Raw genomic sequence first — 17,273 nt, 5'->3', positions numbered from 1 at the left:
AACCATTTCTACTCTTCATCTCGTGTCTCCCCCTGAAAAGAAGAAGTGGGGGTTGGGAAAAAAGATTCAGACTTTAGGAATGCGACATCCATAGTTACATAGGTGCGTCAGGTAGAGGGATCATAGCACCGATAGCCCTTCTGGTGCACAGCGTAGCCTAGGAAGAGACAACGGCAAGCACACAAATCCAGTTTGGTTCTTTGATTTTTGTGAAGATGTACATAAGCTACACACCCAAATACTCTAGGATGAAGCATTATGGTTGTAGGTAAAGAGACGTGTGATGCTAGAACTTGGAGTAGAGTCTTAAAATTTAAGACTTTGGAGGGTAGTCTATTGAGTAGATGGACGACAGTGGACACCGCATCAGACCAGTATCGTGTAGTTTCAAGAATATGGCGGTGCTTCCGCTCAGCTATACCATTTTGCTAAGGGGTCTGAGAACACGATGTCTCATGAACAAGTTTATGGTGTTCGAAATAAGTACGGAAACGCTAATTAACATATTCACCACCATTATCAAAGCGAAGAACTTGAAGCTTGGAAGAAAACTAAGTTTAGATCATCACATGGAATGATTGAAACACATGTAATACTTCATCTTTATGTTTCATCAAGTAAAGCCAAGTCATATGGGTACAGTTGTCAACAAAGATGACAAACCAACGAACACCAGAACCAATCAAGATAGGGAAAGGGCCCCACACATCATAGTGAACTAAAGCAAAGGGAATAGTGTTTTTATTCATACTTAGTGGATAGGAAGTCCGATGACTTTTGGCTATAATGCAGGTATTACATTTAAGGTCAAACAACCCCGTATTAGAAAAAAAAATCAGGTCGTAGATGCTTCAGATAACCAAAATTTGGATGCCCCAAACGTCGATCCCAAAACCAAATTTGTCATTCTCTCACATCACTTTGTATTTGGTGAACATGACCTGTGCTAACATCTTCCATGTGATATAGACCCCTCTCCCCTTTTGGTACCACGCCCAATTATCTCCTTAGTGAGAATATCTTGAAGAATACAAAATGTAGGATACATTAAGACAACACAATTTAGTTCTATTGTAACTTGACTAACAGATAGTAATTTATGTGAGAGCGATGGAACAAGTAACGTATTCGATAATGAGACAGATACACAAATCTGACCCCTATGACAGGAGAGACAACCCCATTAGCATTGGCAATACTGGTGTGTCGCAATGGAGATGTTGTAGTAAAGTCAGTAGTTGCAAAAGTCATGTGGTCTATGGCTCCGGAGTCAAGAAGCCATGCACCACGATCAACATCATAGGAGGAGGTAACTAAATTAGAACCACAGTTACCTATATCAGAGATGGGTCCTGCATCCTGAGAAGACTCAACCTGAGGAATCAAGGAAAGGTGAGGTTCGACCGACATTATAGCCACTTTACCCTTGTTCTCATCTGCACCAGCTGAGTCCTTTTTTTCTTTGCCTGCAACTCATACCACCAATCAGGATAACCATTTTTTTTTAAACTATTCTCACTTGTGTGGCGCTGGTTGCCATAATGGGAGCATTTCATTCCATTAGGAACAGTTCGTGACTTAAAGACTATAGTGGATTTCCCATGGCTAGAGACTACAACAGAGTTTGTGTTGGTTGAACTCAGTTTCAGCCCTTTGGTAGTCATAACCACGCCTGAGGTATTGTCGGGATTGCTAGTGCTCATGACTGCTTGCCGGAGAGCCTCTTTGCGAACATGAGCATAAGCTTTGCTCGATTGAGGGAAATGGGCGCATCTGAAGCACATCGATGCAGATATTGTCAAGATGATCATCAAGACCATCAAAGAAGGTGTAAACGCAATCTTCTTGGAGTAGGTTGTTGTAGTAGTAGATGTTGGTGGTGCATTCCATCGGATTCAGACGACGGAAATCAATTTCCCGTCATAGTCCTTGTAGTTCGGTGTAGAACTTCTCAAGGGATCCACTGCCTTGTCGTAGACGAGTCACACATCGCCAAAGTTCATAGACTTGAGAAGTATTGCTGCCATCGAAATAAGTCGTAGCAATGGCATCCCAAACCAATTTTGTTGTGGGAAATCAGATGAAATTGCCAATGAGTGTAGGATCCATAGAGTTTATCAACCATCATTTGACAATGGCATTATCAGTACGCTATTTTCAAAATGATGGATCTGCATTTGGCGGTGGTGGACAATCGTTGTTGATATAACCCAGTTTATCTTTGTCGGAAATGTACATCTCAACAACCTAGGACCAAAGGGCGTAGTTGGAACCATCCAACTTGATACCGATTGGAGCAGTTGAGTTTTCGATGGTTGAAGTCGAGACTTGGACTTTAGATAAGGCTTCAGTCATTTGGCTGGTAAGGGTGGTGATGATGGAGTCGGAGTCGGTATGTGATGGATGATCACTAGAGTTGGTGATAATGTCGGTGTCAATCATAGCTGAAGGGCACGGATCAAACAAACAAAACTAGAGTTTTTTTGGTGAAGGGAACCAAGGATCAGATTCCTTGCTCTGATACCATATCAGCTTTTCTGGGTTTTTCAGTATATTATTTACATGGAAAGAATACAAAATAAATAAGAAAATCATAGTCCTATTTTTGTCTATACAAATATTTCGGCATAGATCATGCCATACTTGTATGGCATGATTCTATATTTACTTCTACAATTGTATCATTCCTAAGTTGGTTTCTAACAGCTCACGCCAACATATATGTTTTCAGATAATATCTTTTAGTTGTTTTCACTTGCTTTTTAAGAGTCGTTATAAAAAATAATTTTACAAATACTTAGAATAATTAAAAATAAAATATTAGATATAAAATTTGTTTTAAAAAATATTTAAAATAGTTTTAAAATATTTTAAGTTTCCAAACAGATTTTTGTTTTTCAAAACATTAACAAGAGTTTTCAAAACATATTATTAAAAATTGTTTTTCAGAATTACTTTTAAAAACAGTTACCAAATAGACCCTTAATTTTTTAATATTATCCTCAAATAAATAAAAATTTAAAAGGCACCAACTAAAAAATCAAATCAAAATATTAAAAAAAAAAATGTAGCCAATAATTCCAATAACATATTGATTAAACTAAACAAAAAAAAACATATAAAATAGTAAAAATTAAGTGATTTTGATATTAAAAAAAAATTAAGTAAAAACATATAAGAATTTTAAAAAAAAAATAAAGTTGCATTTGATGCCTTGAAAACTCTTGAGAGGATCAATAAAAAGAAAAATTATAATTTTAGGGTTTTATGAAAAAGATTATAGATAATAAGAACAATTTAATTAATTATAATTTTCAATTATCATTCTTTCAAGTAAAATGTATTTTAATTTTTCTTCAAAATTTAAATTGTGGGTATCATTTTTTCAAAATTTTTACTCTAATTATCCCAATTTTTTCAAAATTTAATTATTATAAAAATAATGAGAAAGTTTGAATTTAATTATCAACCGTTGACACTAAAAATAAGATTACCAATGATTAAAGTTAGCAGGTTTTACACGAAGAAGATTTGGTTCTAAGTATAAACCTTATTACTTCAAACAATTACAAATATTTGGTAATGGTAATCATTAATTGGAAAGCTAATCATTTTTCCATGGCTAGACATGAAAATAGTTTTCTTAGAACAAGATAATTTTCCTTGTAGCCAAACAGAGGCAAAGAAAGCCCAAAGGGCTGTCGTGCAATGGGCCAAAGAGCCCACCCAAAAAAGAGGCGAAAAAGTGCATTTCCCAGCTCACTCATTCTGCCATTTTCTATGATGGAAGTGATGAAAGAGAAGAAGAGGATCTGATCTTTTTTGCATTTTCTCTCTAGAAATTCTCTCCCTCCAAACAGAATTTGCGGATTCACCGTAATCAGACCATGGATCTTGCGAATGAGGAGCTGCAATTTCTTTCTATACCTGATATTTTGAAGGAATCAACCTCGATTCCCAAACAATCCCCAAAAGCATTTTATCTGATAACCCTAACCCTAATTTTTCCACTCTCCTTTGCGATTCTTGCGCATTCACTCTTCACCCACCCTCTCTACAGCCAAATCCAAGCCTCAGACCCAAGGCACACCCACCATCAATGGACCCTTCTCTTGACTTTCCAGCTCTGCTACCTCATCTTCCTCTTCGCCTTGTCGCTCCTCTCCACAGCCGCGGTCGTCTTCACCGTGGCCTCCCTTTACACCTCCAAGCCCGTCTCATTCGCCTCCACCATGGCCGCAATTCCGCGGGTTTTCAAGCGCCTCTTCATCACCTTCATCTGGGTTAGCCTTCTCATGATCACCTACTACGCGGTGTTCTCCGCCGCCGTGGTGCTCCTCATCATCGCCGTCGATGTGCAGAGTCCCCTGCTCTTCTTCTTCGCGCTGGTGGTCATTTTCCTGCTCTTCGTCGTCGTCCATGTCTACATCACCGCCCTGTGGCACCTCGCAAGCGTAGTGTCGGTGCTGGAGCCGGTGTACGGGTTCGCGGCGATGAAGAAGAGCTATGAGTTGTTGAAGGGGAAGACGAGGATGGCGGCAGCGCTGGTGTTCGTGTACCTCGTGATCTGTGGAGTCATAAGCGGGGTCTTCGGGGCAGTGGTGGTTCACGGCGGGGAAATGTATGGGGTGTTTTTCAGGATTGTGGTTGGTGGGTTTTTGGTTGGGGTTTTGGTGATTGTGAATTTGATTGGGTTGCTGGTTCAAAGCGTGTTCTACTATGTATGCAAGAGCTACCACCATCAGGGTATCGATAAAAGCGCTTTGCTCGATCATCTTGGTGGGTATCTTGGGGAGTATGTGCCTCTCAAGAGCAGCATTCAGATGGAAAACTTGGAGGTCTGAGGTGAGCTGAATTGAAATGAAACATAGAAAATTATGGGTAAATTTCCATGTATGATGTAAAAAAGGGAAAAACTTTTTAAATGGTGTATGTGATTTTCTTCTTGTTGGGTACTAATTGTATTTTTTTTCTTTGCAATAAATATCTGAGGAAGTCCTTGGTTTTAGTTGTTGGGTTTTGCTCAGTTTTTTGGAAAATTCATAACCTATAGAATGGAATGAGGCACCAGAACCTACACCTTGCATGCAAAAGTTATTGCTCAATCCTTCTAGTTTGCAACTATTTGTATTTAAACTATCGTTTAGTTTCCAACCCTAAGCACTTGACAAAAATATGCATTGACATATGAAAGAGGTGAAACAACAACAAAGGATCCACAGTTTTGATCAAAAACTGTATGGAATCAATGCACTAAATCTTCTAAAAGAAAACCTAACCCCAAAAAATCATTCCAAGATTAACAACACAAGAACTTTGGGCATTATAAAAGTAGAACAAGGGAAACCACTGCCTTGTCCATTTAACAATTATGAAATTGGAAACATATCAGAGGAGGAAAAAAATTCCAAAAGGGCAACATAAACTAAAGAAATGCTGCCTTAAGTATATGGTACCTTGCCCTAACGGTCAAATAGCTTCTTCTTCAAAGTGAGTTTTAATTGAATAGAAGATCTCAAGCAGCAACAAAACCTAAAACCAACAGATAGAAATATAAAAGCAGAGAAAGGGTAATAATCAGTTTACTCTTGTTGTGATGAATGTTGGAAACACATTACTTGATGTTGTATATGGTATTTCTAGTAGGAGCATTTGTTCAAAATATAACAGAGGGAAAACATTTTCTCTGGTATATTTGTTAAGTTTTTGGTTCTTCTCTTATTTGTTCTGTTTCAGAATTCAGTTATTGATGAACGATCCAATTATCTCTGGTTTTATTTTCATATTCAATGAAGAAGTTGAATCTCAAAGTTATCAACATGGATTCAAACCATTAATTGATAAGGTTAATTATGGATGAATGTCTGAAAAATGAGATAGAGGAAACTAATTAGTAATACCTTTTGGGCTCGAACCATCTTAACTGAGTGTTCAAGTTGTTGTCCAAGTTCATCCAAGTCCTTAAATTGTATGGAGCTCAAGTCATCGCCGATGTAGCACTGCAAACTTAGTTGAAGATTGTGTGTCTCATTCCTCATCCTCACTAGCTCATTGTGCAGTTGTTCCTACAATTTTTCAGTGAGCGGGCACGAAAACTAGTCTCAAAATTTGAGAACTTGTATTAATTAGCCATAGTTGGACTAATTATGCAGAATATGAGATGATGACTCCTACCCGGTTATCCTGCTTGGAAATATGAGTTCCAGTGACTCTTTGGTACTTTTTTATGATCTGCTCCATGTTGCAGCAATTCAAGGAAAAAACAAACTATGAGATTCGTCCAATCAAGCGAGTACTTACGGATGAACATGAAATTAGAAGAAGATCGACATGTTGTTTCTAAAAATGTCAGGATAGACATTAGTTGAGTCCATCATAATATTGGGATGAGATGTCGCGGATTATGATGAATTAATTTCTCTTTTTATATGCCTTTGTCACATGTAATTTTTACTGAGATTTTATCAAGTTTCTCTCGTGTATTTCACAAAAAATTACATGTGACAAAAGCATATAAAAAGATAAATTAATTTATCATAATCTGCAACTTCTCATCCCAATATTACGATTTCGAATAAACGGATTGATTGAGGAACTTTCAAGTAAACTCAACATTGTATGTGAGAAGCAATTCAAAAAACTCATCATTTTCCCAGGAAAAAAAAATGTTAGGGGCTCAACTAATGTCTATCCTGGCATTTTTAGAAACACAGTAGCATGATGATCTTCTTCTAATTTCATGTTCATCGGTAAATACTTGCTTGATTGGACGGATCTCATAGTTTGTTTTTTCCTTGAATTGCAGCATGGAGCAGATCATAAGAAGGTACCAAAGAGTCACTGGAACTCATATTTCCAAGCAGGATAACTGAGTAGGAGCCATCGTTTCATCTTCTGCATACTTAGTCCAACTATGGCTAATTAGTACAAGTTCTTAAATTTTGAGACTAGTTTTCGTGCCTACTCACTGAAAAATTGTAGGAACAACTGCACAATGAGCTAGCGAGGATGAGGAATGAGACACACAATCTTCAACTGAGTCTGCAGCGCTACACCGGCGATGACTTGAGCTTCATACAGTTCAAGGACTTGAATGAACTTGAACACTCAATTAAGAAGGTTCGAGCCTGAAAAGTATTACTAATTAGTTTCCTCTATCTCATTTTTCAGACATTCATCCATAATTAACCTTACCAATTAATGGTTTGAATCCATGTTGATAACTTTGAGATTCAACTTCTTCATTGAATATGAAAATATACCAACTTGTTCTGTTTCAGAATTCAGTTATTGATGAACGATCCAATTATCTCTGGATATGAAAAACAATGTTGAGTTTTTTGAATTGAGCAATAACTTTTGCATGCAAGGTGTAGGTTCTGGTACCTCATTCAATTCTTTAGGTTATGAATTTTTTTCTGATTCTAATTGTCCTTTTTTAAGAGGTGGGGGTGAATTTTCTAAATGTGAAGGGGGGTTGCCCATGATGGGGTATGGAGACTTGAGTTTGTGAGCAGAAGGATCTTTCATCATATGGTTAGGGCAGGGTTTTTTGTTGCTCTGAAAATGTCATTTATTCTTATCTGGAAGCAAAGAATTTGCAAATGGTCAGTTAAACAAATGGATATTTATGTCTTTGCGCTTAAGGTAAGGTCTGTCATCCTACTGCTAGGGCATTCATTATTTTCACATCTTTATATTGTCATCTCTAACTGTCCTACTTTGTTGAAGCAATCACCTCTCACAGTCAGAATAATTCAGCAGAGCATGTTCTTGTTCATATTGTGTTGTGGTTGGATGCATGGGGATGAGCAAGAACTGGGTTTGCTTCATTTTGGGTGGGTTCTTTCCAGTATATGGCAAACCATCTTCTCAATTCTAAGGAACTTCTAAATTTATATATGCTATGATTGATCGAATCATTTTGCCTTTGAATTGCCTCACATTGATTCTTATTCTCTTGTTCAGCAGTTGGCTGGTTTTCTAAACTTCTTTCACCCCATTATTATAACCAGAAACTGCTCTACAGCATGCAATGAAAAATCTACTAGCTGTCACAATAATCTGAAAGCAACCCAATGTTTTCATTCATATACCATATTGTTTTTCAAGATGGGATGTCTCGGCTTACAATGTTTTCTTATCTTCTTCAAGAGCAAATTCAATTTCAATTGTACAATGTAGTCCAACTGCTTAAATTCAGTCATGCTCTTGAAGAACCAATTCAATTGTTCAATATATATGAAGCGTCCATCTCCCAAGCAGTGATTTCATCACCCATGCTCAGAAGATGCATTTGGCAAAATAATCAAATGCAAGCAAACCCGTATGGTATTTGTAGGTTTTTCAGAAATCTGGAGGAGAAAATCTAAGCTCTGTTTGGCTCCAGGGATGTAATTATGTTGTTATAGGATATCACACTTCTGGCAACTCATCGCTGGAAGGAATTATCATAGTTTGCTCTTAGGAACCCCAACTAGGATTTTTCTCGACCTCCTTTCTACTGCTCGGGATAGTTGCTTCACAGCCTCTTTTGAAAGATGGCGAGGTTTGCTCAGCCATAGTCCTCCATCAACAGTCAATGTTGTTCCATTGATGTATTTTCCTTGAAGCATCAAATAGAGGAATGAGTTTCTTTCTTGAAAGGCAAGAAAAAGGAAACAAAAGATTGCTCCAAGACTACAGATCTTGGAAAGGCACATGAGAACCTTCTTATTGCAAGCAAATGATTAAAATAAATAAAATGTCACTTTACTTTCTTATCAAACATAAGTTTTTGTTTGTCTCAAACCCCTGATGTTCTCAGCACCAATCATAGCAAAAGAAAAATCTAATGGAAGCTATCTATGAGAATTATGGGAATTGTTTCACGTGTCCTAATAAAGGTGGCCAACTAAATGAATTCCCTGAAAATTTTCAGGGTCTTCTCATCAGTTTGAAAACAGGTTTCCTACTGAAAGAAGAGCTATAGAAACCATGATTTGTCAGTTTGAAAAACGTATTCGACACTTTTTGACATAAAACAGTTTTCTAAGATATTGAAAGCATTTTTAACAAACTTTTGTTCTAGAAAACATTATAAAATTATTTTCAAAATATCCAAACAGGTCATTACATTTATATAGAAGTTTCTGATTTTAAAAACAAAAATATAAACTGAACGGACGCTAACTTTTTTTTATGTCTTCACAATTGAGACACTTATAGGCACATTTAAACCTTTAGTCAACAGCCAGAGCTGTTGGGATGCAAACAACCTCTACTAATGAATTAAGTAAAATTACTAACCTGCATTAGATGCAAGGTACACAGCAGCCATAGCAATATCCCATTTCTCCCCCAGTTTAAACAGAGGCTCATGCTCTTTTGCCTTTCTTACTACGTCCTCAGGTGCAAGTTTACTTAGACCAGCAGTGTCATCAATGGGTCCGGGTGCGATCCCATTCACTCTTATATCATAATCTGTTCCCCACTCCAATGCCAAGCTCCTAGTTATGCTATCAACAGCTGCCTGGTAAAAAGAGAGGATTTAAAAAAATCCAGCAAAGCTTAAGCACAAATTCTAAACATGGTAGCTCATAATCATAACAAACCTTGGCTGCAGAAACATGGATTTGATACCAAGTTGCTGTGTAATGCAGGGTTGCACTGATGTTTATGATTATTCCGCCAGTAGATGGGCTCTTCCCTGGTCCCCCTTTCTTCAGATACTGAAGTGCTTCATGGCACATTGTAAATGTCCCAACAGAGTCTATATCGATCACTGCAGAGATTGATCGATCATTAACAAACAGAGCCAATTCTAATACTCCAAGAGTCGTTATCAGATGAAAAACATGTGGGTAAAATAAAATGCATGTTAAACTGTCGTGATGCAATCTTGAAACTTCAATCTCCCAGTCACTGCAAATGTACTTAATTTTCATAATTGGAAAGGAGTTTGACATGAAATCATGAGAGGAGTCCTCAGTTTCATCTATGTAGTGGCTGCATTATCTCTATAGGATACATCATAGAGCATTCTGCATTATTCTAGGGAATACTTAGAAGAACATTTCAGAACTAATTGATTAGGAAACGAGAACTTACAATTGCTGACTACTCAATGACTTAAAGAAATGGTTCCTTGACCTAATTTCATATCATAGTTGTTAATGTTGCTTAGAACATAACATGAAACAGTTGTTGATTCAGATCAACTCAAAATGAGCTCGGCTGAACCTCTAGGACATACTGAATCCCAAGCTTGATGACTTAGATACCCAACCTAATTCTTTACTAAAATGAAAATTCAACCACACTTAGAAAGTAAGAATCGGTTGTTCTGTAGAATGTGACACAACCTGTTTGAAAGCCCTTAGGGGACAAATCTTCAGCTGGCACAAGGAAGTTTCCAGCTGCGGCATTCACAAGAATATCGAGCCTGCCAAAATGCTTGATAGTTGATTCCAGAACTCTAACTGCATCTTCTTGCTTGCGAACATCTCCCTCAAGCCCAATAGCCTGCAATACAGACAAAAAAGGGAATGCAATTCCGAAGTCACACAACCAGTTGTGAATTCAAGGATCTGGCTCATGTCAAGCTTGTTGGAGAACATTTCCAATAGCTAAAATAAGTACAGAACAATCAAATAATTGTGAATGCCCCATCCAATTGGTTATAGAGACCCAAACCTTCATTTAACATCCTGCAACTCTCCACAACAAAGGTCCCTTTTTAGTCCCTTCTTCGTCATTTGATTAGATTACCATCTTCCTTTCTCAATCACACATCTCTTATCATGCCTTGACCTCTTTCTAGATGACTAAAATGCTGGACACTTGTTCCCAATGGGGGTAAAAGAAAAACTTAGCGATTGATTTTCTGTTGCAACCAGTCCTTGAAACATTGGTATGGCAAGAATATCACTGGAACATAAGCATGCAAAAAAATTCAAGTACATTCCTGAAAAGGATCGGTCGTGGGAAAATCATGCTGGCCTGCAACTGATAGTATTTGGGTTTTCCTCCATCCAGGGTTTTATGGGGGTTTCCTAGATCAATTCAGGAGTCACTGCTAGGGTGGCACAGAGAGTTCGATAGGGAAGAAACCAAGAAAACTCTGGAGGATAGCTCCACTTTTCCTGATGTGTTCCATTTGAGATGTTTTTAGGGAGTGGAGTGGAATTGAAGGTTGGAAATTCTTAGCAAACCCTTGTACTTTTGCTTTTAGGTTTAGCTAGAAGTTGAAACCGAAGCTAAAATCTTAATTTTCAAAGGGCGAAATTAGTACTATAAAAGTTTATATGAAATAAATTGTTGTTTCAACCATAATAAATCTTAAAGCTTACAGAAGAAGTAAGCTCTTTTTAACTTCTATATTAAGTTCTTCGAATATAGCAAGACATAATAATCACTGCACAAAATTAAAAGGGTGAATTTTCATTTTGAAGGAAAAATCACATCAACCCTAGAAAGTGAAGAAACGCACAGAAAGAACAAAGAAAGTGAGAGAAAGCCAGGTAAGCATGTGATTTGAAAAGGCAGAGAAATGGTGGAGAAGTGGGAGAAAAAGATTACAGGGATGCCCAGAGAATGGAGAGAGGAGACCGCAGCATCCAGGACTTGTCTCCGTCGACCCATGATAGCGATGGAGGCTCCATGTTTCCCCAATTGCCTCGATATCTCATACCCAATTCCTGATCCTCCACCAGTCAGCAGTGCCACCTTCCCCTTCAGTATATCTCCCCTGAATGGTGACTCCATCTTCCCTCTCTCTCTCTCTCTCTCTCTCTCTCTCTCTCTCAAGGTAGCTTTCTCTCTTAACTCACTTTGGTTTCTCAGTCTAAGCTGGGTGCTGGGACAATGATGGGTTCTGTTGTCATTACATGCTAAAAATTTGTTTGGTTGCCGAGAATAATGATAGAGAAAATCTGGGAAAGAAAGGAAAGGGGGACGGAATTATAGGAATAGGAAATAAATCTGTGTTTTGCAATGGAAAATTGCCTTTTAAGGGTGAGTTAATACCAAATTCTCCTCATTTTTAATTAACTCTTAAAAATTATTAAAAATCAATTTTAATATCATTTATATTGATTCACTCATATAAATATTAGAATTATTTGATAAAAAAAATGGTCGAAAACCCAATTTTAAAAATCTAACCCTCCATAATCATATTTTAATTGAAAGGTTTTATTCTTATAATGTAATAATAGCTTCTTCCTTTTTAACCTACAAAGCATTTATATAAAAAAAAATGGTTATTTTTCAAAAACAAACATAAAGAGGTTAAAATCATAAATATAAAAATTATTTCATCATTTTTTATCAATCAATTTTAAATATTGGTCTAATTATGATATTTATGATATCTCATGTTAAAAAAAAAATTTGTAATTATATATATATGTGGATTTCTTTTAACCTTAAAAACGAATTTTAAAATCTAAATATCCGTTAGACTCGGATAATATCTACGGGATTGAGTTGTTATGTAAAATCTCTAAGAAACTTCAAATGGTTCAATAGATTTTTAAAAACTTAACAAACATTCAATTCTTGATTTCAATGGCTAATAATCCCTTCTAAGTTATAACTCTCGTAATCGATAAGAAAGGAGATATTAGAAGTAGCATGACGTATGCATGAATCATCAAGACCCTACATGAAAGCTTTTTGAATATCGTCAGGATAAAGACCTTTTGATTTAGTCCACATAGTACTATCATCCAATTGGACCACGTTACTCTATGGACGAGATTTCACAATAGAGCAGCCAACCCCTAGTTGTTTACTTGTACCTAAATGGGCCCAGGCCCAGTGTTTGTTTGTGGACTGGATTCATGCCAGCCACCATGGCCTCAGGTCCAGACAAATCGGCTGTCAGCCATTGAATGGCCGCCAGCCAAACAGCTCTTTCCGTGGCCGAAACCTGTTTGGCACAAGCAGCAGTCTTCGACTCTTCATTGCCGAGAATTTCTGGAGAAGGACATCCTGAAAATGAAGCCTTACTAGACATTCTTAAAAATAAACAAATAAATGAAAATTAAAATTAAAATTAAAATTTTTTTTTCTATTTTTCATCATAATGTAGGATATAATTGTATACATTAGGATGACAATTTGTGGATTGTGTTGTCACATTTCAAAGATTAAGCATTCTATTACATAAATCATCTAAACCCGACACGACACGAATACTAATTAGATTAAAAATATAAGCTCAAATATTATGTAATTATTAAATAATTAACACATAATGTAACGCATTTGACCCCAATTAATAATCATGTCGAGATATATTTTGTATAAGTTTATATGATTACATATTAATGACCTAATTAACTTGTTTATTTAAAAACAAAATTAAAATAAGTCAAATGTATGTTAAATAATTTAAAATTATAATTAGATTAATTAACATGATTATTAAATTAATTAATTCTAATCAAACTTACATTATAAAAATCGACTAAAATACTGTCTATTTATTAAATTTAATTGTACTCAATCGAAACCCGTGAATATTATACTAGATTCTAAATATGTTAACAAATCGTATTAAAACTTAACACCCCTAATAAACATTCTCTTTATTTTTTATTTTTTATGATCTAAATCCAATCAATTTTTCGATAATCTCAAAATATACAAGATCTATTGCCAAAGTAATGAAAGCCCACGTTTTCCTCGAGGATCCAAAGTTTCTTCTCTTACTCAAACTTTATGCTTTAATCCCAACCCTTTTTTTTTCTTTTTTTTTCTTTTTTTATCATAATCACCTCACATATTGCCCCATGTGTTGTAAAATATACTGAAGACCCATCATTTTCCCTCAAACATTTTAAAGAATCCAAAGTCTTTTTCCTTTTTTCTTCCTTTTTTTTTTTTTAACACGTGTCACCCACTTTTCATTAGTCAAAGTATTCCAATCAAAATTATGATGAGGATTTAAGATACATCAAATAAAATAAAATAAAAGTATAAAAATGTATATGCTTTTATGCTCAAAGGATATTCCACCATGTCTTGGTCAACCCAATCCCAATTTGACTTACAAGTGTGAACCATACATCTTCCTTTTGAATTGTTTGGAGATATCATTTCCCCTTTAAATTATTCATAAATTCAAATTTTTTTTTATATATACAATTATTGTATATTATATTATATATTTTTTATAATAAAAAAAAATATTATCTCTTCTTAAATGTTGCTTCTTTCTTTCTACACTTTTCTATATAATTGGCCTTCAACCAACTCACGATGACAGGGGAAAAGATGGAAGGAGGGTGTCGTGGCAAGAACCATAAAGCCCCCATGTTTTTATTGTATGATTGAAAGGTTGAATATGAAATTAATATTTATATAATAATATTTTTAATGTACAAAAAGTAAACTTCATAATAGAGTATTTGGGCCATTAAATCCAATAAAAATAAAATTTTATCAATTGAATTCATATGGGTCATACAAAAATACAACTACTCAACAATAAATTAAGTAATTAAAAACAATTTTTGAAAATTTTTTTAGCATAATAATTTTACTTAATTGATTCGTGTTTTTGATAAGAAAAAGTAGATTTTCGTACCCTCATTAAAAAATTTATAAAATAAGAACCTAGTTTTAAAAAATTTAAAATTTACATATTTATTTTAAAATAATGAAGGATATATTTGGTAATTATTTTTTAAAATAGTTTTGAAAAATAATTTTAATATATTTTTACTCATTTTATATATTTGTATAATTATTATTTTTAAATAATTATTAAAAAAACAAGTAAAAACATAATAAAATAATATAAAAGGGAAAATGAATGTATGTTATTAAACGTATTTTTTTTATTTTTTGTTTTGAAGAATATAAAATTATTTATGAAAATAATTATAAAACAGATCCTAAAAATTTATATATTTTTTTTATTATAGATATTTTTTATCATTCCATATATAATCTTCTAAACGAATCTTGTTTCGTGATTATTTTGAAATAAGTGGGTAGAAAATAAAATTACATACAAAATTTTAAAAAATATGAATAAAATAAAATAAAGGGCAATTATTGGGGTAGGTTGAGTAAAAAAAAAGTGGTCCAATTAAAGATTGTGGGGGCAGCCTACCCCACCCAAAGACCAGAGGAAAGACAGCTTGTAGGTACACCCAAACATTCAAAACTTGTTTTTAGCTTTCTGATTACAGATTGGGCTGGGCCAGCCCTAGGCCCACTAGAGGACAGCAATGAAAAGAAGAGTAGACACAATAGCTCCATGCCTGCCCTCCACCTTTTTTCTTTTTTAGGATTTTTTTTTAAGTTGAAATTTGTTTGTTTGGATGAGAGTCGTGACTCATGAGACTTGAGAGGGACTGTATTTGTTACTTGCAAAGAAAAAGGAGGAAGGTTAGTTTGAAAATAGGGTTAGGCCTTAATTTTTCTTTAGAAATTTTGGAAATTTTTTTGGTCAACTTGTCCTATATTATTATTTTTGTCATGTTACTTGCATTAGACTTAATTTAAAAATGTATTAGAAGTTTGTTAGAAGAAATTAATTAATTAGATAAGTTTTCGGGTCAAAATAGTCATTTTATGAAAATAAATAAATAAATAAATTTATATTTAAAATGACATTTTTATTGTCAGGAGACATAATATTTATTTATTTTTAATTATCAATTATAATTTTATTTTTTAAAGAGGATGATGTGAGACTCGCATAATAAAAAATAAGTTATGTTGAATATAAATTTTAAAAGGGTTTAAAACTGAAGTTGAAGGGATTAAAAATTTTCTATTAGGGTTTGAAAATAATATTATTATTATTAAAAAAAAAACCCAAGAAAAGTTTGACTTGTTCCATTCAAAAGAAAATACAAATATTTTGACTGTTGACTGGTAGAAGGTATTCTAAATTATTTACCGCTTGAAAAGATTGGGTGCCCTTCATCTTGGGGTGTATACCCTGTGGGAGGACAGTGGTGGGGTCAGAAGCCTAATCAAAATTCCCAAAGTGTAGGTGGGGAATGGACCACCATGGATAAGCCCTATGTGTCAGGGACTCAGAATAGCATAATCATTGCAGAAGCTGACATTTCCACTTGGTTGCTGGTTTCTTAATTTATTTATTTTTCTGAGTCATGTCACTTTTTCATAGTCAATAATGTTGCCTTTTATTTATTTATTTAAAGTTTAATTTTTAATTTTTATTTATTATAAAGTTAACCACTAATCACATTTTCAAATGCCAGTTTCTTGTCTACAATATGATTATACTTATGTCACTTAGTGCAAACACAAGACCCATGAATGATTTCCAGGATTTTGGAAAAATTATAACATTTTTGAAATAATTGAAAAGGTAGTTTTCAATTTGAATTAATAGAATAAAATTATGAAATAATCTCATATTTATGAATTTATCTTCTTTCATTGTTTTTTTTAAGTAATATATTTTTTACATAAATATTCTTAATTATTTTAAATATTTATAATATATTTAAAAAAACAATGATTATTTTTATAAGAAAATATTTATGACATTTTTTGTTAAAATTTAGTAAAAAAAAATGGTTAAATTTATAAAATTGAGTTTCTAATTATCATTTTAATATTGGCCCCAACAAATCTAGCATTTTCATTGCATTAATAAAGAGCATGGTAAACTTTGAATGAGAAAAAGAAAATTAAAATGGTGAGAGAGAAGTAGAGGTTCATCCTAAAGTTCAGACACGATTTTACATTGATTGACATGGAGTGGCCTAGAAACATCATTTTTCTTTGTATCGTCTAGATTCTATTCAAACCAATTGCTTTCGAGCTGGAAAATTTGGATTGTTCTTGAAATCATCTATCGTAATCGTAAAGAAAAAACTTATTATAATCAATTTTGATAAAGATTTAAAGTTTATTTGGTAACTGTTTTTGAAAACTAATTTATGACGTTTTAGAAAACAAAAGTTTGTTTAGAAATTTAAAATATTTTTAACATATTTTTAATATCGTTTTATATCTAACGTTTTATTTTTAATCATTTTACATGTTTATATGATAATTTTTTAAAACAATATTAGAAAATAAGTGAAAATAACTAAAATATATACAAAAAAACATAAAATAGTTTTTTGTTATTGAACATGTTTTCCCGCTTTTTTGTTTTTTTTATGATAGAAAACTATTATCGAAAATAGTTACAAAACAAATCCTTAATATTTATGAGTTTTCATGAATCTGATATCAATTATTAAATTCAAGTTTTGACTATTTTATATGAAAATTAATTTTCAATTCATTTA

At 33.9% G+C, this 17,273-nt stretch overlaps 2 protein-coding genes across 9 annotated transcripts; one reads left to right on the top strand and one right to left on the bottom strand.

Annotated features, from left to right (window-relative positions):
- Positions 1 to 3,756: 3,756 nt before the first annotated feature.
- On the top strand, positions 3,757 to 11,560 carry LOC100252459 (uncharacterized). 8 transcript variants are annotated; one of them, XR_002031290.2, is made up of 3 exons: positions 3,757 to 4,845; positions 6,806 to 6,872; positions 6,982 to 7,353. XR_002031290.2 is itself a non-coding variant. In XM_019223620.2 (3 exons), exon 1 carries the CDS (start codon positions 3,888 to 3,890, stop codon positions 4,842 to 4,844), a length of 957 nt encoding a protein of 318 aa, XP_019079165.1. In that variant the 5' UTR covers positions 3,757 to 3,887; the 3' UTR covers position 4,845; positions 6,806 to 6,826; positions 6,982 to 7,935. The 8 variants fall into 8 exon arrangements, 7 of the variants coding, with proteins under 7 accessions (XP_019079165.1, XP_019079183.1, XP_019079219.1 ...); XM_019223620.2 differs by having other exon boundaries at positions 6,806 to 6,826; positions 6,982 to 7,935; XM_019223638.2 differs by lacking the exons at positions 6,806 to 6,872; positions 6,982 to 7,353 and adding an exon at positions 11,433 to 11,560.
- Positions 8,066 to 11,991, bottom strand: LOC100257583 (peroxisomal 2,4-dienoyl-CoA reductase [(3E)-enoyl-CoA-producing]). The gene is made up of 5 exons (XM_002275946.4): positions 11,560 to 11,991; positions 10,344 to 10,503; positions 9,594 to 9,763; positions 9,289 to 9,511; positions 8,066 to 8,605 (listed from the first exon to the last, which is right to left on the bottom strand). The coding sequence occupies exons 1-5, from the start codon at positions 11,743 to 11,745 to the stop codon at positions 8,451 to 8,453; spliced, it is 894 nt and encodes a 297-aa protein (XP_002275982.1). The 5' UTR covers positions 11,746 to 11,991; the 3' UTR covers positions 8,066 to 8,450.
- Between the last annotated feature and the right edge of the window lie 5,282 nt (positions 11,992 to 17,273).

This window comes from Vitis vinifera, chromosome 1 (genome assembly GCF_030704535.1).
Source record: "Vitis vinifera cultivar Pinot Noir 40024 chromosome 1, ASM3070453v1".
In the NCBI taxonomy this organism is placed as follows: Eukaryota; Viridiplantae; Streptophyta; class Magnoliopsida; order Vitales; family Vitaceae; genus Vitis; species Vitis vinifera.
Note: the sequence above shows the minus strand (reverse complement) of the source record. Positions and strands in the feature narration are given on the sequence as shown.

Excerpts from the sequence above, each read along its gene's own strand:
- LOC100252459 (XM_019223638.2), top strand. The coding sequence starts at position 3,888 with ATGGATCTTGCGAATGAGGAGCTGCAATTTCTTTCTATACCTGATATT.
- LOC100257583 (XM_002275946.4), bottom strand. The coding sequence starts at position 11,745 with ATGGAGTCACCATTCAGGGGAGATATACTGAAGGGGAAGGTGGCACTG. Across the intron at positions 10,504-11,559 it reads TCCATTCTCTGGGCATCCCT|GCTATTGGGCTTGAGGGAGA; the intron begins GTAATCTTTTTC and ends TCTGTATTGCAG. Across the intron at positions 9,512-9,593 it reads TCCATGTTTCTGCAGCCAAG|GCAGCTGTTGATAGCATAAC; the intron begins GTTTGTTATGAT and ends TCTTTTTACCAG.